The sequence below is a fragment of the Stomoxys calcitrans genome, chromosome 5, assembly GCF_963082655.1.
Source record: "Stomoxys calcitrans chromosome 5, idStoCalc2.1, whole genome shotgun sequence".
Taxonomy (NCBI): Eukaryota; Metazoa; Arthropoda; class Insecta; order Diptera; family Muscidae; genus Stomoxys; species Stomoxys calcitrans.
The window spans coordinates 97,667,460-97,689,806 of NC_081556.1; the positions used below are offsets into that span (position 1 = coordinate 97,667,460).

General features: G+C 41.4%; 2 protein-coding genes across 2 annotated transcripts; both read right to left on the reverse strand.

Moving 5' to 3' along the window:
* Positions 1-412: 412 nt before the first annotated feature.
* LOC106080891 (angiotensin-converting enzyme) lies at positions 413-9,019 on the reverse strand. Its single transcript, XM_059369883.1, has 7 exons — positions 8,964-9,019; positions 8,839-8,884; positions 8,140-8,707; positions 932-1,844; positions 756-878; positions 519-697; positions 413-457 (listed from the first exon to the last, which is right to left on the reverse strand). The coding sequence occupies exons 1-7, from the start codon at positions 9,017-9,019 to the stop codon at positions 447-449; spliced, it is 1,896 nt and encodes a 631-aa protein (XP_059225866.1). The 3' UTR covers positions 413-446.
* Positions 9,020-13,695: 4,676 nt separating this feature from the next.
* Positions 13,696-16,054, reverse strand: LOC106080884 (phenoloxidase 2). Its single transcript, XM_013242488.2, is given in 4 exon segments — positions 13,696-14,049; positions 14,111-14,346; positions 14,403-15,355; positions 15,357-16,054. Coding segments are annotated over 4 exon segments (2,034 nt in total). The 5' UTR covers positions 15,989-16,054; the 3' UTR covers positions 13,696-13,836.
* Positions 16,055-22,347: the final 6,293 nt, after the last annotated feature.

Here is a 22,347-nt window from a genome sequence, read left to right on the forward strand (position 1 = left end):
GAAATACTTCAACCTATTAATGGAACTGTAAGATAATTTAATGTAGCTACATTGTAATATAGCTCCTTTATATATGTTTGTTCATCCAATTTCGATTAACATTACATTAATCTTTTAATTCGTTAACCGATCTTCAAAGCATACGGCACGAAGGATTCTCTTGTGACTCTTGTCATTACTGGTGAATTTTATAAAAATTGGTTCGGATTTTAATAAATCTACTGTATATATATTGGTCTGATTTTTGAATAATATGGCAGAATATAGCGTCCAATTTATGTTTACAGAGTAGGTGTAGGTCATTATATAGTAGGCAACGCCCGACTTTCCCCTTACCTTTCCTGCTTTTTTATTAGAAATGATTCACATAACTTTTGCAAGAATATTAAACAAGAACAACAAATGCACGATATTTGTTCTAGATATTCAATAACTAAAAACTCCATTTACATAATCTCTGCAAATAAAAGAATAGTAAAAAATAGTATAAAAAATGTAATGAAGTATTTTTCACTCACTTCTCTTGGTATCATCCCATCCAATATGGATTTTATTTTTGCTATTGAAGTTTTTCAGCCAATCGATAATAGGTTGATAATATGCTAATAAGGACTGAGCGTTTATGGAAGGATTATGAGGTAAAATTTCATTTAAGATCTCATGGTAAGGTTTACCGGATCCCAGAGACATCATGGATCTAAAAAAGATTTCAAATTCTTAATTTTGTAACTAAAATTATAGCAATTTCATTTCACCTTAAAGCATTCCCCACTTTGCTGTTGCCATAGAAATTACAATTATGCAAAGGAGTTTGCCCGTTGGTGAGTTGACAAAAAGCTTCATACAATTGGTAACCCAAAATTTCCGACACAAATTTCCTAAAAACATAATGTTCATAATTTAACACAAAAAACGTTCCAATTTCTCTTACAAAGTCTGATGATTGGTTTCCAAATCCAAATAGAATTTGTAGGGTAGATCTAGGCAACTTTCACCTCTATCCATGGGAGGTTCCACACCAACATATTCCTGCATTAGCTTCCAGTAGAGACGATTAACTCCATCCAATTTGACATTGCCTTGCAGCATTTCGTTAATCACTTTGGTGTGGACATAGAATAAGGGTATATTTAGAAAAGTATGAATGGCCATGCGTATGTGGCGATTCCTTAGCGTTTCCTCAGAATATTTCAAGTCCCTTGCCAAACCTAAAGTTTGTAGATGTTTTGGGGTAGATGCTGCCAGAGTAACAGCTTCAGCCACGGCATATTCCAAGCCATAGGCCTGAAAAAAGTATGAAGGCAATTTGTGTTTTTCAACTGCATAATGAATACGTCCCAAGTGACCATGCATTTGCATAAAATTCCTAAAATCGATATTGGGACAGTACTGCATACGCACATTGGGTGTCATATCGAAAATATTTGCTCTACAGTCTGCACTGGCTTCTGCAGCACCCACTTCTTTGAGACGATTTTGAATAAAATCTTCCTGCAGGTCCGTGAAACCCAAAGATCTATAAAAGCCTTGGGCATGGAAAATCAGTTTCTGGCTGCTTAGACCTTCCACAAGACGATCATAGGAGGGCAAGTCTCGAAAAGGAAAATGCTCTTCAATGACACTGTTCTCCTTCCACGTTTGTGCCAGAACTTGTTGGAATAAATGATCGGGTATGGGTCCAGTATCCCGCAATTCTTCATGGTTATATTTTCTGGCTAATTCATTGCGTATGTAGGCGTGTAATTGTAAATAGGCAGGTTTAAGTTCCAACATAATCTGATCCATTTGAACTAAAATTTCTGGTGATTCATAGGCATTGTAGTAGAAATCAAGTGGAGAACGATCTGAAAGAAGAAAAAAACTTGAATACGAATTTGGTACTCAAATGTGCGACCAAGTGTTTGGGGGGCCGCACCTTCCCAAAAACTCCCCAAACAGGTAAAATTTACCACCATAGCAATATGGATCGCAAATAAAAGGTCTTTGGGAGTAAAGCACGAATCTAATATCAATATTCCGGAAAAAGTGTCTATGAGGCCACCCCACTCCGATAGCACCACCTAAATAGGACGTATTTGCTGATAATTGCAATATGGTATTTAAGAGGATATTTTAGAGTAGAACACGAATCTGATAGGTATTTTCAGAGCCAAGTCACTAATGGCCGCCCCATCCCCCAAAAAAACACCTCCAAATCGAACATGATTGCCGTCTATGGAAATATGGGGCCCAAATGAAAGGTTATTAGGAGAAGACCATGAATCTGAAGTCAACATTCAGGACCAAATGACTAGGTGACGTCTCACCTCTATAAAAACCCCTAAATAGGATGTATTTACTCGCCATGACAATTTGGATCTTAAGATCTTTAAGAGGGTGGAGCTAGATATTAATCTATCAATATCTGGCCATTAGGGTCCATACCCAAACCAGACATATTTGCTGACTTTTGCAATAAGGGTTTTAAATATAAGGTATTTGAGATTAGAGAACAAATTTGATATCCAGTTTTGAGGCCAATGACAATATGGGGTTCAAACAAAAAATGATATATAAGAGTAGAGAACAATGCTGATTTATTTTCAGGACTAAGTGTTTGAGGGACCACCCCACTACCAAAACCCAAAACACACCTACATCGGACATATTTACCGACCAGGTAAATGTGGGGCTCAAATGAAAGGTATTGGGGAGAATAGCATGACATTGACGCCCACTTCCGAGACCAATTTTCTGGAGGTCTACCCCTTCCTCAAAATAAACAGCAATTATTTACTGACTATCGCAATATGGGGCTTAAATAAAGGTAGTAGAATGCGAATCTGATATACAAATGTTGGACCATGTATTTGGGGCACGCCCCTACCCTTAAACACCCCACAAAGAGTACAAATTTACCGACCCTCACAATATGCAGCTAAAATGAAAGGTATTTGAGTTTAGAAAACGAATTTGATAACCAATTTTGTGGCAATGTATTGGGGTGAAGCCTAATCCCATAAACTCCCCTTAAACCAATGGCAATATGGGGTATGGTATATTTAAGTAAATGGTATGGTATATTAAAGTAGACCACGATGCTCATAATTTTTTCAGGGTTAAGTGTCTGGGGGACCACCTCAACTTCGAAAAAAACAGCTAAATCGGACATACGTATTTACCGATGATGGCAATATGGACCTCAAATGAAAGGCAGTAGGCAGAGTAGAGCACGAAATTCATACCCTCTTTCAGGACCACGTTTCTGGGGTCCACACCGCCCCCTTTTAGTTCCTTCCGTTGAACCATTTAGATCGCTTTAAAAAGTCCTACAACTTGCGAATGTTTACATCCGCATAAGACAGGTTCCCAAAAAAATGAGAACCTAAAGTGTAACTCCTTCTGACTGCTAGTGCGCGAAACACACACACACACACATAAGTTATTCTATAGTTTCTTTTTCTTCCATGTCCTGACAGCTTCTGTAAAAGTTGTTGCTGGCAACCTTCAGTCTGTCTGCATGGTTTCTTATCAGACAGGGACCTGTCATGACGGACACAATGACTGAGACGTCTGTTCTAGCCAGTAACAGCAAAGCTGTAGACTTCTTCAAGTCTAGATTAGGCCACATAGTTTTGGAATGCAACCAGCCCCCTCTTTGTGACCATCTATCATTCGTTGTCCTGGTTCTGAAAATTTAGCTTACATGTCGCTAAAGGCATGCCAACGGATTCCAGTTTCCCTAGAATGTGTAGGGTAGTTCCCAGTCTCGCAAGTTCGTCCGCTTTACTATTCCCTGGGATATCTCTGTGGCCCAGCACCCAGAACAGGTGAATTTTGAACTGTTCAGCCACATCGTTGAAATATCTGCTGAGGTGGTTTTTGTGTTCAGAAATACTTTCTCCAGGGATTTAATGGCTGCCTGGCTGTCTTAGACGATATTTATTCCAATCGTCGTGATGACATTATATCTTAGCCATTCCACCACTTCCTTCATTGCAAGGATCTCCGCTTGATACACACTGCAGTGGTGGGTAACCTTTTCGATATGACCAGTTCTAGATCTTTAGAGTACACCCCAAAGCCCACCTGGCCGTCTAGTTTGGAACCATCCGTCTAGTACCATTGATATCATATCATCAGGGATATCGTAGTCCCAATCGGTTGTAAAGGGTGATTTTTTTGAGGTTAGGATTTTCATGCATTAGTATTTGACAGATCACGTGGGATTTCAGACATGGTGTCAAAGAGAAAGATGCTCAGTATGCTTTGACATTTCATCATGAATAGACTTACTAACGAGCAACGCTTGCAAATCATTGAATTTTATTACCAAAATCAGTGTTCGGTTCGAAATGTGTTCATTCACCGTAACGTTGCGTCCAACAGCATCTTTGAAAAAATACGGTCCAATGATTCCACCAGCGTACAAACCACACCAAACAGTGCATTTTTCGGGATGCATGGGCAGTTCTTGAACGGCTTCTGGTTGCTCTTCACTCCAAATGCGGCAATTTTGCTTATTTACGTAGCCATTCAACCAGAAATGAGCCTCATCGCTGAACAAAATTTGTCAAAATTTGAACACATTTCGAACCGAACACTGATTTTGGTAATAAAATTCAATGATTTGCAAGCGTTGCTCGTTAGTAAGTCTATTCATGATGAAATGTCAAAGCATACTGAGCATCTTTCTCTTTGACACCATGTCTGAAATCCCACGTGATCTGTCAAATACTAATGCATGAAAATCCTAACCTCAAAAAAATCACCCTTTATCAGGAATAGTGGTACAGTACTTTTTATCAACAAACGGCTCAGGTAGGGTATAATCCACACTGCCTGGAACATCAAACATTGTATCAAGGATAACACAGTGTCCGTAGCCACCACATAACCAAAGAGAAAGCACCTTTAACCTCACGGCAGTGGTCGCTGCAATTTGGGTAGCCATAATGTCCAGAGGCATAAGATGTAGCATTTAATTCAGTGCATCAGATGATGTTGTTCTCAGTGTCCGGTTAAGTATTGAACATTACGTGGACTTTTGAAGCGCCGTCCACCAGACCACAACACCATATACCATTATAGGTCTGACAACTGCAGTATATACCCAATACATGACACGCGGTCTAAATTTCCAACTTGTGCCAATGGCTCTCTTGCAGTTGTATGGGGCAAGAGTTGCCTTTCATGCACTTTCCATTCCATGCACTGTTGGATTTGGAGTTAAATTTTTTATCCAGCAAAACACTCAAGTACTTTGCGTTTTCTGTAAATGGAACATTCTCTCCTTCCAAGAAGACAGTTTCCGCTATTGACAACTTGTATGTCCTGCTTAAAAGAACGACATCCGTCTTGCACGGATTTATATCTAGACCACTTTCGGTAGCCCACTTCGCTGTGGCACCTAGAGCTTCCTGGAGTATATCTCTAAGAGTGGTGAGAAACTTTCCCCTTACCGCAATTGTTTTTCTATCAACCAACACGCAGTAGATGTCCCCTATAAATGCAGTGCATTGAGTTGGCGAAAAAAAATTAGGTATTGGAGGGGGAACTGTTTACTGACATTTGTCTTAAATCTCTGGATGTCAAAGTGGGTGGGAAAAACATTAGCCGAAGTCTAATCCACATACGAACATTTCGGACGATAAAAGAATTATCTCTATAATGCATTATGCGATCCGCTGGCCAATCAATTACAAACTAGTGTGAGTTCCTGGAATGTCTAGTATCCCTGACAAACATCCTTACATCAGGAATAAGAAGACGAATATCAGACGAACACACGCCATGAAAGTACCTATAGAACAGCGCCAAACAACCCACATGGCGACGATGATGAAGGGAGGCAATCAAAGCCATCGTTCTCCTCTGTACACGATCCAGTACCTCAAGGGATGATTTTGAAGCACCACCGCATACATGTGAATTGTATTCCATTTTTGGCCTTATGAAAGTGGTGTAGATGTTAAGATGATCAGACGGAGTGAAGTAATTCTTACACAGTTTAAGGAAGCCTAAACACTTGAATGCTTCTTTCGACACTTCAAATCCAACGGGCATCACTTTGTATCTTCATGCCCAGAACATTAAGAGCTTCTGATTGCTCAACATCGACACCGTTGATAGACAAAGATGATCGTAATCTAGTTGATTCGTTCAACCCCACTCAGAAATGGCCAGTAAATCCTGGCAGAGTGTATCGTCCATAACTCGCCTCTTGTCCTCAATTTCTCGAAGACTCGTCCTATGGTCGAATGAGTACGAATGGCAGAGATTACTGTCATCCGCAAATGAGTAGATCGGATTCGATGTCTGACTCAACAGATCGTTGATGAAAATAAGAATATGAGAAGGAGAAAGAACAGAGCCTTGGCGTACACTTGTGGTCAATTTATGCTCATTGGATGAGAACCCATCTATAACGACTAGAATAGTGCGATCTCTGAGAAAACTGGAAATAAATCGAACGAAGTCATTACCGACACCAAATGCGACAAGCTTTGATAGTTGTGCACAGTGCCAGACTCTACAAAATACCTTGGAGATATCCAGAGCCACAACCTTTTTTTTTTCCAGAGACAATAGCATATTGTTAATGGCTATATTCCAAAATAGAGGAGACAGTACACCTCCTTGAGGTGTTCCTCTGGTGACCCATTTTTTGAGATACACAGATCCCAAGCTTGCCTTAATGCATCTTTTAGTAAGTAAGATATTAACAAACTTGCACAAGGTAGAGTTGATACCTAGAAACTCCAACTTCTTCATGATTGACGTCGATTTTACATTATTGAAAGCACCTTCAATATCTAGAAATGCTACCATTGTATATTCCTTGACAGTCCGAGAACCCTCTATGTAGGCGACTTGGTCGTGAAGAGCTGTTTTAGTGGGTTTCCCTTTACTATATGCATGCTGCTGCCAGCGATCTCCAGGGATCTTTGCCCTAAGATATGTTTCTATCAACCCCTCAATAGTCTTCAACATAAAGGATGAAAGACTAATAGGACGAAAACCTTTCGCCTTCGTGTGGTAGGGTTTTTCTGCTTCCGGAATGAAAATGACCTTCGTGTCCCTCCATCCTGCAGGTATATATGACATGCTGATACAAGCAGAGTATATCTCCCTAAGCCAAGGAACAAGACTATCAGACACAGCTTATAATTCAAAGGGTGATGCGTCATTAGGACTTGGCGACTTAAAGGTGTCGAAACTTCTTATCGTCCAAAAGGATTTTCGGCTCAGACACAATTTCCCTAATAACCTGCGATGAATGCATACCAGTGACAACCTCTTTCGGCGCCACGTTGTCCGTTGGAGAATTTTCAGGGATATGTGTACCAACGAATAGTTCTAGTGTATCGCTGCATCCGACATGCTGATACAACCGGAGTACATCTCCCTAAGCCAAGAAGCCAGTCTGTTGGACACAGCTTGTGATTCAACCGGTGATACATCATCAACCGGTGATACATCGACTTAAGGAGTCGAAGCTTTTTATCGCCCAAATGATATTCGACTCAGACGGGAAAGGGGTATCAACGAGTAGTTCTAGTGTCTCCTTACTAGACATTCTCCATACATTCTCTGACTTCTGATTATACCCCAGGGTAGTAGATCTCGAGGACAGAATCTCCCTTTGTCTAGAGGCCTCAGAGGTATCCCCCACGCAGCTGCAGAATTCTACCCAGGATTTGTTCTTAGCCTTTCTAGGCTCGCTCTTATATTTTCTCAGCTCAGCCTTATAGATGTCCCAATTGTGTGGTACTCTTGTGGCTTTCGCTCTATTGAAGAGTTTTCTGCAGTCCTTCCTTAGACCAACCAGCTCTGGGGTCGACCATGGCGGTCGCTGTTTGCCCCTTGGCTTGGCACTAGGACATGCTGACACAAGCGAGTCATTCAGGGCCTTCGTGATCCGTTTGACCATTATGTATCCTGCATAGTTGTCACTTCCCTTTCTGGTCTAATACGGATAGACGTGCAGAATTTGTGCCGAAATTTATCCCAATCCGCCTTTCTTCTGTTTAGCCTAGGGACCACTTCTGCAGTATTTTCTCCAAAGCTGAAACTTATATAACGATGATCAGAGAAGCTGTGGTCATCCTACACTACACTGGGAGTAACATTTATCCAATAAATTAGAAAAAGACTTACCCATCAATTTAGCTGCATTACGTATGGCATCAATAATATTTTGAAGATTAACAGCAGCCCATATGGCATTTTTCTCTCTCCACATCATCCAATAGTATTGCAACTCTTTGGCATCACTACTGGACTCGTAGATCTTCTGTATATCTGGATAATAGGCAATTGGTGCAATGTTTTGCACATTAGCATCAACTTCAGCTTGGTATGGTTTTATGTCCTTGTCGGTCGAGAGACTTTTCAAGGCATTCATTGAAATCAGGACTGACTCAAAGTATTCATCGCCCAATACAAATAGGCCACCAACATAGCTGAGTCTATCAAGGGCTCGTCGGAGATCTGCATCTTGTATTAGAGTTTTATTGAATTCTTTGGCCTCCCTAGAGATTTGCAGAATATCTCGACTAATTCCTTTTACAGTGGCCACTCGGTTGTAGAGAGTAGCAAAGTCCTCCTCATTGGTTGTGGCATAGGTCTCTGCCGATAAATTATCAAATAGAGAGTAGTAACGTTTACTTGCTTGCTCACAAAACGCTATGGCATTCAGCTCATAAAAAGTGATGGCCAAGGACAACTGAAAGGTGAAAAGTTCAGATATTTGTTGTCAAATATTTTGACTAGAATACCTTGCAAATGAATGTCAGGATTAAAATCTTTACTAGAATGGTTCCATGTCTCTCTTTCGAATCCATTACTCAAGATTACTTTATTTAAATAATTCAATTCCAAATGATGTTCCTTTGCTTGCTGACTGATGTTGATTGAAACATGGATCATTGTAAAGTTGTTTATGAACTAAACTGATAAAGAACTTCGAGGCGATTGCTTACCCCATTAAATCATATTCATTGAAATTTACATTTGTAATCTCATACAATGCATTCATGGTCGATATACACCATTGAGGACCTACTTAACTCTTAGAAATACTTTCGATGATATTAACAAAGTTATCGATATCATCGAAGTTAAACGGTTACATTTCAAAGGCATATAAAAATGCCATGGAGGAGATGTGGTCGCCTTTATTATCTGGGGTTGGAGAAATTGTGGGTTCCATGATATACAAATAAAGGAGAAAGTGGCAGGACACACCACAAGGGTGCATTTTATCACCACTCCTATGGGTGACTACCAAAGTAACCTATTACGTACGCTGCCTGAGGAGGTATTTGAACCCATCTGCTACACAGACGATAGGATGATGATCGGAATCAGCAGTAAGCCCGAAAGTGTCTTAAAGATGACATATGACTGGGCTATACCCATGGGTCTTAATGTTAAGCCAGAGAGAACTGAAATCTGTCTCTTCACGAGGAAGTCGAAGGTAAGCCAATATGAAGCACCTCGTTTCCTCAACAAAACGATTTCGATATACTTAAGAGTGATTTGGATAGGGAACTGAATAGGAAGTGTCACATTCAGGATTGTACCGAGAAAGTTCACAGATGATGGGCAAATAGTGTCCAATGGCCCTTATGTTGGAAATGGGGCCTGAATCCTGAGTAAAGTCCAGTAGTTTGGTGGGTTGCAATGAAAAAAAAGTGCTACGTAAGGATGAAACAAAAACGACGCCCACTATGGCACTGGAGACTATTCTAGATATCCGGCTCATTGACATACGGATTAAATGTGAGGCAACCACTGCGACTATGGGACTTAAGGCAATGGGAGAATCTATAGAGGATACGAGCAGGTAACACCATTATTGGCATTCATTGAAATCAAAAGGTCAAATACTTAGAAGTGCGCCTGTAGGTTGGAAATGGGGCCTGAATTCGAGTATAGGCCAGTAGTTTGGTAAATTACGATGAAGAAAAAGTGCTACGTAAGGTGAAACAACAACCACGCTCACTAGGACACTGGAGACTATTCTAGATATCCGGCCCATTGACATACAGGGGCTATGAGACTTAAGGCGATAGGAGAATGGATAGAGTATAAGAACAGGTAACATCATCGCGGTAAAGTCGAGGCGACGACGCCAAACCTGGAATGAATGGAAGAGGTTTCCAATCGGATACATGAGACGATACTTGAGGTCAAGTGCGAGCCACTGCTGCTAGCGGTACATTCTTGGATTGACCGAATTCTTACGTTGTCATCTGGAAGTTAATGCTACTTGGATTCATCAAAGTAAGAGACCAGAGTGGGCCTGGGGGTCCAAATTGTGAACTCAGGGACTTGCAAATTGCAAATTTTGCCCATGAACATTCCACTAAGGAACTGGGGCAAACTTCTCACATATCAATGAGTGCAGTCCGATTCAAGTTTAAGCTCAATGATAAGGGGCCTGCTTTTTATAGCCGAGTCCGAACGGCGAGCCACAGTGCGACACCTCTTTGGAGAGAAGTTTTACATGGCATAGTACCTGACAAATGTTGCCAGCATTAGGAGGGGAAACCCACCGCTGAAATTTTATTTTCTGATGGTCTCGCCAGGATTCGAACCCAGGCGTTCAGCGTCATAAGCGGACATGCAAACCTTTGCGCTAAGGTGGCCTCCAATTGAGAAAACAAATCTTCAGGGACTGAGAGACTTCGACTGCCACGGTCCTGCAGGTGGAGATCCCAGCCATCACGGAATTCGTGATGTGGTGTGGTGCATTATAAAGGGTGATTTTTTTGAGGTTACGATTTTCATGCATTAGTATTTGACAGATCACGTGGGATTTCAGACATGGTGTCAAAGAGAAAGATGCTCAGTATGCTTTGACATTTCATCATGAATAGACTTACTAACGAGCAACGCTTGCAAATCATTTTCAGTGAATGGGCCCTAGAAAAGTTGGCAGAAAATCCGCTTTTTTATCGACAAATTTTGTTCAGCGATGAAGCTCATTTCTGGTTGAATGGCTACGTAAATAAGCAAAATTGCCGCATTTGGAGTGAAGAGCAACCAGAAGCCGTTCAAGAACTGCCCATGCATCCCGAAAAATGCACTGTTTGGTGTGGTTTGTACGCTGGTGGAATCATTGGACCGTATTTTTTCAAAGATGCTGTTGGACGCAACGTTACGGTGAATGAACACATTTCGAACCGAACACTGATTTTGGTAATAAAATTCAATGATTTGCAAGCGTTGCTCGTTAGTAAGTCTATTCATGATGAAATGTCAAAGCATACTGAGCATCTTTCTCTTTGACACCATGTCTGAAATCCCACGTGATCTGTCAAATACTAATGCATGAAAATCCTAACCTCAAAAAAATCACCCTTTACTAGGACGTCGAGTTTTATGGACAGTCAACTGGCCTTCTCCGAGAATGGTAAGATCCCCATTGTTTGGAAGCCGGTCCACAGCGGAGTAAGGGGCAATGAAAGAGCATATAATTTTACAGTGAAGGGCAGAGGACTGCCTTCCATAACCCCAAGCCTTTTGGGTGGGCGCAGTCCGAGTTAAGGACGAGGGCGACGATCGCGCATGTAACACTGTGCAACAGCTAAACGGTCGGTAGGACAATGACGATAATTCTATGTGGAGTCCCGAATCGTGGGAAGACGAGGCCATTACTGAAAGGAAGTAAGAAGGAGGTCAGTATAGTTTTCGGTATCGTAACGGGGCACTTTGGACTTCGAGCACACTTATGCAAAATGGGTGCCGCAAGTAATAGCTTGTGTAGGGCATGTGGGGAAGATGATGAATCGTAGGAGAATATCTTAAACCATTATGAATTTTGTAGGTAACACAGGCTTACAATTTCTTTTTCGACATTAGTTTTTTATAGAGTAGAGTGGAGTAGAGTAGAGTAGAGTAGAGTAGAGTAGAGTAGAGTAGAGTAGAGTAGAGTAGAGTAGAGTAGAGTAGAGTAGAGTAGAGTAGAGTAGAGTAGAGTAGAGTAGAGTAGAGTAGAGTAGAGTAGAGTAGAGTAGAGTAGAGTAGAGTAGAGTAGAGTAGAGTAGAGTAGAGTAGAGTAGAGTAGAGTAGAGTAGAGTAGAGTAGAGTAGAGTAGAGTAGAGTAGAGTAGAGTAGAGTAGAGTAGAGTAGAGTAGAGTAGAGTAGAGTAGAGTAGAGTAGAGTAGAGTAGAGTAGAGTAGAGTAGAGTAGAGTAGAGTAGAGTAGAGTAGAGTAGAGTAGAGTAGAGTAGAGTAGAGTAGAGTAGAGTAGAGTAGAGTAGAGTAGAGTAGAGTAGAGTAGAGTAGAGTAGAGTAGAGTAGAGTAGAGTAGAGTAGAGTAGAGTAGAGTAGAGTAGAGTAGAGTAGAGTAGAGTAGAGTAGAGTAGAGTAGAGTAGAGTAGAGTAGAGTAGAGTAGAGTAGAGTAGAGTAGAGTAGAGTAGAGTAGAGTAGAGTAGAGTAGAGTAGAGTAGAGTAGAGTAGAGTAGAGTAGAGTAGAGTAGAGTAGAGTAGAGTAGAGTAGAGTAGAGTAGAGTAGAGTAGAGTAGAGTAGAGTAGAGTAGAGTAGAGTAGAGTAGAGTAGAGTAGAGTAGAGTAGAGTAGAGTAGAGTAGAGTAGAGTAGAGTAGAGTAGAGTAGAGTAGAGTAGAGTAGAGTAGAGTAGAGTAGAGTAGAGTAGAGTAGAGTAGAGTAGAGTAGAGTAGAGTAGAGTAGAGTAGAGTAGAGTAGAGTAGAGTAGAGTAGAGTAGAGTAGAGTAGAGTAGAGTAGAGTAGAGTAGAGTAGAGTAGAGTAGAGTAGAGTAGAGTAGAGTAGAGTAGAGTAGAGTAGAGTAGAGTAGAGTAGAGTAGAGTAGAGTAGAGTAGAGTAGAGTAGAGTAGAGTAGAGTAGAGTAGAGTAGAGTAGAGTAGAGTAGAGTAGAGTAGAGTAGAGTAGAGTAGAGTAGAGTAGAGTAGAGTAGAGTAGAGTAGAGTAGAGTAGAGTAGAGTAGAGTAGAGTAGAGTAGAGTAGAGTAGAGTAGAGTAGAGTAGAGTAGAGTAGAGTAGAGTAGAGTAGAGTAGAGTAGAGTAGAGTAGAGTAGAGTAGAGTAGAGTAGAGTAGAGTAGAGTAGAGTTGAGTAGAGTAGAGTAGAGTAGAGTAGAGTAGAGTAGAGTAGAGTAGAGTAGAGTATAGTAGAGTAGAGTAGAATAGAGTAGAGTAGAGTAGATTAGATTAGAGTAGAGTAGAGTAGAGTACTACACCATCTTTACACCCTCCGATCCTTTAAAATAACTATGGAGAGCAATGAGTTACTTAAAAAATCTTTACAAGTTCTGTTTGAATTCTTAAGGCGCATAACAAGCCAATCTCCGCCTTTGGCATACAACGAAAAGGACATGACACGGGTTAAGTCGCGCAACTTCTTTTAAGTCGCGCAACTTCTTTTTCATTATAACACTATAATGCCTCGAAATATAGAACTTTACATTCACTCGACTGAAAGTTGAGGCCCATGGGTCACTAAATCGATATTGGCTCTATTTATAAGCTCGTTCTTGAACTAAAATGGGTGGTGTATACTGTCAGCAGTATCCATGGTAGTGGTCGGTCTTAGATTATGGTGATTGAAGGCTCCTGTAAGCATTCTGGATAGAATGTGGCTGATATTGTATATGGACATATTTTCGATTAATATAGATTTCCCGAAATGGTTTTAGTCAAAAAATAAAATCCATTTTTTTATGTTTGCACTTTTATTACTAAATGATTACGAACTAAAGGCCTTTATATTCTTATAGATTATGAATAAATCGATACTAGAGTATCAAGTAGCTTAGGGAGATTCTTTCAGTCTTTGATCAAATTGGAATGCCGTATATTATTTTGCCAGTTTTATTGTCTCATCACAGTTCTGTTGGGGTCATGACGGATGGTCACATCTACAACACTCATGTTGGGAGTCAAGAAGTTCACCAAACGTTCAGCATTTTGACGAGGCAAACGATCGAAGGGATAGCCCATGGGACGACGATCGGGATAGAGGCGGTCACGAACGCCACAATAGGAGGCAGCATCACTGCAAGCTCCAACCAAATCTTGGTCAACCTTAAGAAAAAAAATTTGTTAAATAAAGATTTTTGCTACCCATGTTTCACTTCACACTTACGCGATCGTCTTCGTAGTTGGAGACCATAACAAACAACTCGCAACGCATACCCTCGGGCAGGCCCTTGGGGATCAACATATGCTGAGGCCAGCCACAGCCGCAGAAATTGAATTCCAATTCTTCGGCAGAACCTTCACCAGGACGATTGCTGTCCAAATTACGGAAAGTACGCTCAAAGGGAATGGTGACACTGGACTCATTCGAACGGCGGCGTACGGTATTTTGGCCAGGATTCACTACAAGAAAGCATATATCAATAATATTGACCATAAAATTGTAGCCGCACACTTACATTGTACCACAAATTTGTCCAATTCCACCATCATCAAACGCTGATCTCTCAATAGCCAGGGTTGGCCACGCTCATCGGTCTTGGGTCCCAAGAAGATACGCACTGTACCGAAACGTTGGGCACCACCCTCATTGTTCACATTGATGGTGTAGGTGAAGGGAGTGTGTTGCAAATGAGTGAAACGGGCAAAGACATTGCCACGAGGCACAAAGTCCATGCCACGCGACAAATCAACATCAGATTGCTGCCAGAAGGTAGACAAAATGTTGGGTTGACCTCCATCAGAGGCCACCTGGATGCCGGATATGGAAATGCCATCGTATTGCAATTGGGGCAAGGTGTAGGGCGTCAGCCGGGTCTTGTGCTCCTGGAAGATATCGTCAATATAGGCATGCCATCTGTAGAAAACGGGATCACGCATAGCGGTGGCTGAATCACCCATTACTCCAAAGGACTCCAAGTGACGGTGGTCGGGATCATGGGCATAGGAAATGAAAACATGACCCATATTATGGAAATCACCATATACCGCTTGATTGGGTGAAATGACAGAGGCCTCCATCATGTTGCCCAAAACATCAATGCCACGCATGTCGTCCAACTCAATGCGATTGCCACTGCCATCGACCACAAAGCCTTGATGGATGGCCTCGAAAACGCGATCGCGCCATCTTTCCAAATCGGCAATGTCCAAATTGATTTGATCCAATTCACGATTCAAATCGCTCAGCCTGGTGTTATCGAAACGTGGTGGCCAAGCACGGCTGGCCACTAAAGAGTCCATTTTGGGGAAGTAGCCCTCGACAATGGGTTCGCGGAAATTATTGAAGCGCACCACTCGCGACAAGTTGTTGCTGAAGCGTTCCATGTTATAGCGGGCTATAATCTGTTGATGCATGTAGTAGAACAGCTCGCCACGACGATCTTTGGCCACAATGGTGCGGTCACTAGCCCCAATGCCAGTGATGCAGATTAATGCCCATATCCTCACGGAAGTACCATAGACGATGTTCGGGTTCCAAATCGGAGGCGGTATAATCGCGGGGAACCACAATGGGCATGCGCGAACCTTCTGGCACCACAGTGGCTTCTTCCCTCACCTGACGGAAGACTGTGGAGTCAACGAATTTGTCGGGGAAGTTCATGGCGAAAGAAGGCAAGTCCAAGCCCTTGGTGTCAGGACGATGCAATAGGGCCACCGACAAGGCATAATTAAAGAGGTAAGGATTCACACGATCACGGGCATAGACGGCAACACTCTGTAGGTCATCGATGGTTTTCATGCCCAAGAAAATGTCTATCAAACGTCCAGCAATGCGTCGATGGCGTGGCACAAACAACGAGAATTGTTCCTCACGGCCCAAGGACATGGGAATACGCAAATCGGGCAAGGAGATTTCTCGCACTGGCACACGATGTTCAGCTTTTTCACCAAAACGGCTTTGGACTTCATTGCCTATGGGACGATAGCGATCGGTCAAGAATTTGTCAGGCACATCGAAGACCGTGGGCGATTTGCCCTTTTCCATGAACACCGGCTCATTGGGGCGATCGAACAACAGCAAGAGATTCTTTCTATCGGCCATTATAGTTGAGTTAAAATTTTACACTGTGTCAGAAAAACAAGTAAAAAATTCCCTAAATTTGGAATTGTTTCCGTACTTCCACAATAGGAGGAACTGTGGCCTTAGTAGGCACAGTTCAAGTATTTATACAAAAAAATTTTGCCGAAACTATGCGTTATCTAGCTAGCGTTGCATACGCAATGGCAAAACCTCCATTAGATAAACGGAAATCCCGAATGTGGTTTATTGTCAAAAATTTTAGCTTTGCGGTAGCATATCACAAATTCACACTTCACACCAAAAGAAGATAAACAAAATACAAATTTGGTTTCTTTTTTGTCGATAAAGTTGAGCTGAGCACAAAGCGGAAATAAAAATTCAAAAGTAATTTGGCTTTTTCTCGAATATCTTTGTTTGCTTGTCAGATTCAACGATCAAGTATTCCAATAATTTTTTAGCCAAATTTGTTAGGCTGAAATATTTACCGTTGGAAAATTTTTTAGTATTCTTATTAGAATTGATTTTTCCAAAATGATTCAGAAGACTCATTATTATACACGTAATGATGGCAAGGCAGGCAATCCTAAGGATCTTCCTGATGGAATATTTCACACAGTACGGCAGAAGAAGTTGTACTACCTGGTGCCCCATCTAGCCACTATATTCACAGAATGTCTAGGTGCTGCTGTCAAAGTACCTTTTGAGTTTCCGTCCTTCCCTGATGGCGCACACCTTGAGCTCAACTCAAATGGATGACCCACCCACACAGGGCTTGTCAGGCCAGGCCTCGACGCCATTCGCTTCTTTTTGGATCATGGCATGGGGATTGTCAGTCTTCTGCAATCCGACAGACTTTAGAGATGTTGTCGATAGTTCCTCAGAAAATTGTTCAGCAACAACTGCTGATTCGTCTCTTGATTGTCAAACCCCACCACTTCTATAGACCTTCAGTTTTAACTTCTAAATTTCTTCAGACTTGTTGAAGTCTGCTATACAGCCGATGTTAAGTACAAACACTGCATATCTCCGATTGCCATTAGTCCCATCCTATCTTCCAGTCGTTGGCTTTAAGATTTGAATTGCTGTCTCTCGTCTCCCAAGTATGGATTCCGGATCTGAGGGAATCCTTGGTATCCATAAGTGTGCCATTGGTCGAGAAGGAATATCTTCCTTTGAAGGTCATTATGGGTGACCACCATAAATGACCCACAAATGGGGCCTGAATCCGAGGATAGTCCACAGGCTTTACAGGAGCGTGATAAGACCTATACTTACTTACGCCTCATTAGTTTGGTCGACTGCGATGGAGAAAAAGTGCAACGCAAGGATAATACAAAAGGTTCAGAGAACATATTGTCTAGGCATAGGCGGAGCTATGAGGACTACGCCCACTAGGGCACTGGCGACTGTTCTAGGTATCCGACTCATAGATATTCAGATTATGTTCGAGGCAGCCACTGCGGCTATGAGACTTAAGGCGATGGGAGAATGGATTGAGGATGGGAGCAGCTCATACCATCGCGGTATAATCGAGGGGACGATAGGAAACCTGGAAGAAATGGAAGAGGTTACTGATCGGATACCTGAGATGAACCTTGAGGTCGAGTGCGAGGCACTGAAGCCAGCGGGACAGTCTTGGATTGACGGAACCCTAGTATTGTCATCTGGAAGATCGTAGTACACGGACGGATCAAAACGAGGGGACCGAGTGGGCCTGGGGGTCTGCATTGAGAATCCAGGGGCTGAGATCTGTTTTAAATTGCCTGACTATAATACGATCCTGCAGGCGGATATCCGGGTGATCACGACATGCGTGAGATGGTTTGGTGTTAACGCTAAGACGTCGAGTATGAACATCTTTACGTCCAGTAAACAGGCCATAAGGGCAATAACAACCAGGACGGTAAGATCATGAACAGTCTTGGAATGGAAGATGAAGATTAACGCCTATTCTGAGGATGGCACGATCCGCATCCCTTGGTTGCCGGCCATAGGGGAGTAAGGGGGAATGAAAGGGCAGTCGATTTGGCAGTGAAGGCCAGAGAACTGCGTCTATAAACTTGGTTAACCCGAAGCCTTTTAGGTCGACGTTGACCGAGTTAAGGTCGTGGGCGACGAATGCGCATGTAATGCTGTGGAACAGCGAATCGGTCGGTAGGACGGCGGAAATCCCATATGGAGGTCCAGATCGTGAAAAGACGAGGCTATTACTGAAGGGAAGTAAGAAGGAGGTCAGTATAGCTATCGGTATCATAACAGGACACATAGGACTACGAGCTCACTCACAAAGTCGGTGCGGCAAGTGAAAGCATGTGTAGGGCACGTGGAGAATATGATGAGACGTTGGAGTATTTCCTATGTCATTGCCCGGTTTTCGCCTCTGACCGATACCGGCACTGAGGTGGAGACACATTGCCAGACATGAACCAACTTAGGGGCGTAGCATGGAAAACAATTAAGGATTTTGCAAGTAGCACGGAAATCCTTACTTAGATTTTCTTTTTCGAGGTTACTTTTTTGGTATTGAACTAACTTAGTTTTCCCTTAGGTGTATGTCCATAGTCGCATGGGGCTGATTAGCATCCGCAAACTCTTTTAACCCTACTTTGTCATAAACTAGGAAATAAGCTGTGGCTTTTTCTCCTTCAGCCTTATGCTTGCGAATTTCATTTCGCTTTTTGAACTTTTGCAACCAGCCGCTAGAATATTCACATTCAACTAGCCGAACCGGGCCCGGGGGGATATCGAATTCGTGCCATTGTAGCCTATGACGCTGATCGCGTTCGAATCCTGGCGAGAACATCGGACAAAGTGGTGGTTGCCGACATTTGCGAGGTACAATGCCATGCATGGTCATTTAAAACATTTTCCCCAAAAGAGGTGTCGCACTGCGGGACGCCGTTCGGACTCGGCTATATAAAAAGGTCCCTTATCATTGCGTTTAAACTTGAACTGGAAAGCACTCATTGATGTGTGAGAAGTTTGCACCTGCTCGATAAAGGGTCTGAGGCCATAAAAGCATTATTTATTACTCGATTTCGCTGACATTTAAAACAGTGGGTTATTTTAAGCCTCCCGACATCTGACATAAATATGGTTCTGATCGGACTACATTGAGATATAGCTGCCATATAGACCGATTTCCCGATTAAGGGTATGAAACCCACAAAAGCTGTATTTATTATCCGAATTGGCTGAAATTTGCAACAGTGGGTTATTTTAAGCCTCCCGACATCTGACCTAAATATTGATTAGATCGGTCCGTATTTAGATATAGCTGCCATATAAACCGATCTCTCGATTAAGGGTCTAAGGCCCATAAAAGTTTTATTTTTTAACCGATTTCGCTGAAAATTGAAACAGGGGGTTATTTTAAGCCTGCAAACATCTGACCTAAATATGGTTTTGATCGGACTATATTTAGATATAGCTGCCATATAAACCGATCTGCTGACAAAGGGTCTGAAGCCCATAAAAGCTTTATTTATTACCCGATTTAGCTGAAATTTAAAACATTGGGTTATTTTAAGCCCCCCGATAAGTGACCCATATATGGTTCAGATCGGACTATATTTAGATATAGCTGTCATATAGACCGATCTCCCGATTAAGGGTCTGAAACCCATTTTGCTGAAATTTCCAACAGTGGGTTATTTTAAACCTCATAACATCTGACATAAATATGGATTAGATCGGTCCATATTTAGATATAGCTGCCATATAGACCGATCTGCCGATAAAGAGTCTGAAGCCCATAAAAGCTTTATTTATTATCCGATTTCGCTGAAATTTACAACAGTGGGTTATTTTAAGCTTCCCGACGTGTGACCAAAATAGGGTTCAGATCGGACTATATTCAGACATAGCTGCCATATAGACCGATCTCTCGATTAAGGGTCTGAAGCTCATAAAAGCTTCATTTATTACCCGATTTTGCTGAAATTTAAAATAGTGGGATATTTTAAGCCTCCCGACGTGTGACCTAAATAGGGTTCAGATCGGAATATATTCAGATATAGCTGCCATATAGACCGATCTCTCGATTAAGGGTCTGAAGCCCATAAAAGCTTTATTTATTACCCGATTTTGTTGAAATTTGCGACAATGGGTTAATTTAAGCCTCCCGATATGTGACCTAAGTATGGTTCAGATCGGACTTTATATAGAAATAGCTGCCATATAGACCGATCTCCCGATAAAGGGTCTGAAGCCCATAAAAGCTTTATTTTTTAACCGATTTCGCAAAAATTTGATACAGTGAATAATTTTTAGCCTCCTGACACTCAACCTAAATATGGTTCTGATCGGACTATATTCAGATATAGCTGCTATATAGACCGATCTCCCGATTAAGAGTCTGAAGCCCATAAAAGCTTTATTTATTACCCGATTTTGCTGAATATTGAAACAGTGAGTTTTTCTGTGGAGGCCACCTTAGCGCAGAGGTTAACATGTCCGCCTTTGACGCTAAACACCTGGGTTCGAATCTTGGCGAGACCATCAGCAAAAAATTTCAGCGGTGGTTTTCCCCTCCTAATGCTGGCATTATTTGTGAGGTACTATGCCATGTAAAACTTCTCTCCAAAGAGGTGTCGCACTGCGACACGCCATTCGGACTCGGCTATAAAAAGGAGGTCCCTAATCCTTGAGCTTAAACTTGAATCGGACTGCACTCATTGATGTATGAGAAGTCTTGCCCCTGTTCCTTAGTGGAATGTTCATGGGCAAAATTTGCATTTGAGTTTTTCTGAGCCTCACGATATCCCACCCTAATATGGTTCAGATCGGATGGGCATATCTGGCAAACAGGCCAATATTTTGCTCTACAAAATTGAATAGTGACATAGATTGGGTTGCCCAAAAAGTAATTGTCGGTAATATAGTAGTGATATAGTCGGCGTTGACAAATTTTTTCAACGGCTTGTGACTCTGTAATTGCATTCTTTCTTCTGTCAGTTATCAGCGCTTGTATGCACCTTAAACGCAATGAATTCGATCCGTTTTTAAAACGAATCATAACTGGAGATGAAAAATGGCTTGTTTACAACAACGTTAGTCGAAAACGATCATGGTCCAAGCATGGTGAACCAGCTCAAACCACTTTAAAGGCTGATATCCACCAAAAAAAGTTTATGCTGTCTGTTTGGTGGGATTGGAAGGGTGTGGTATATTTTGAGCTGCTTCCAAGGAACCAAACGATTAATTCGGATGTTTACTGTCAACAATTGGACAAATTGAATACAGCCATCAAGGAGAAGCGACCAGAATTGGTCAATCGTAAAGGTGTCATATTCCACCAGGACAACGCTAGACCGCACACATCTTTGGTCACTCGCCAAAAACTGAGTGAGCTTGGCTGGGAACTTTTGATGCATCCACCATATAGCCCTGACCTTGCACCATCAGACTACCATTTATTTCGATCTTTGCAGAACTCCTTAAATGGTAAAATATTCGGCAATGATGAGGCTATAAAATCGCACTTGGTTCAGTTTTTTGCAGATAAAGGACAGAAGTTCTATGAGCGTGGAATACTAAATTTGCCAGGAAGATGGCAAAAGGTTATCGAACAAAATGGCAATTATATATTTGATTCAAGTTCATTCTAAGTTTTATTAAAAATGCATTTACTTTCTTTTAAAAAATCCGCAATTACTTTTTAGGCAACCCAATATATATTAGACCACTCAATGTCTGTGCCTAATTAGGGTGCTGGATTCAATTTTCACTGGATTGTGACGAAAAGGGGTTTATATACATACCCGATGTGGTGGGTATCCAAAGTTCGGGCCGGCCGAAATTTATGCTTTTTTACTTGTTTTTGATTATTCGGTGCCGTGTTACTAGTTCAGCCCCCAACCATGTCCTTAAATTTTACAAGATTGGCCTGAACCTTAGCAAGGGAATGCACTAGTCCTTTAAAAATCTAAATCAGCAACTTAATTTTTTTTACATATTAAGATTTATTTTCTTTTATGGTTTTATTAATTATTTTCAATAATTAAATTACAATAACATGCCGCTACTTATAACATACATTTAAAGATGGTAAATATATAATTTTCTTTTAAATATGTAGTGTTTTTTTTTTCTCAAATGTATACTCTGTCAGTTATTATATAGGTATTTGCTTGTGGATTTTGCTTTCTGATTTTGTTTTTTTTTTTTTTGTAATCATATTTTTTTCTTAAAACGTATGCATTTTTAGTAAATTTTGTTTCGTTTAGTTTTGCTTATATCTGTTGTTCTTTGGTTGTGTGTTCCTTGTTTCGTATTTATTTGCTTTTGGTTTGGTAGGTTTTTTTTTTTTTTTTTTGGTTTGCTGAGTGTAATTTCTGCTAGACTCATGGCATAAATAGTACTTAATTTTAGATAATATA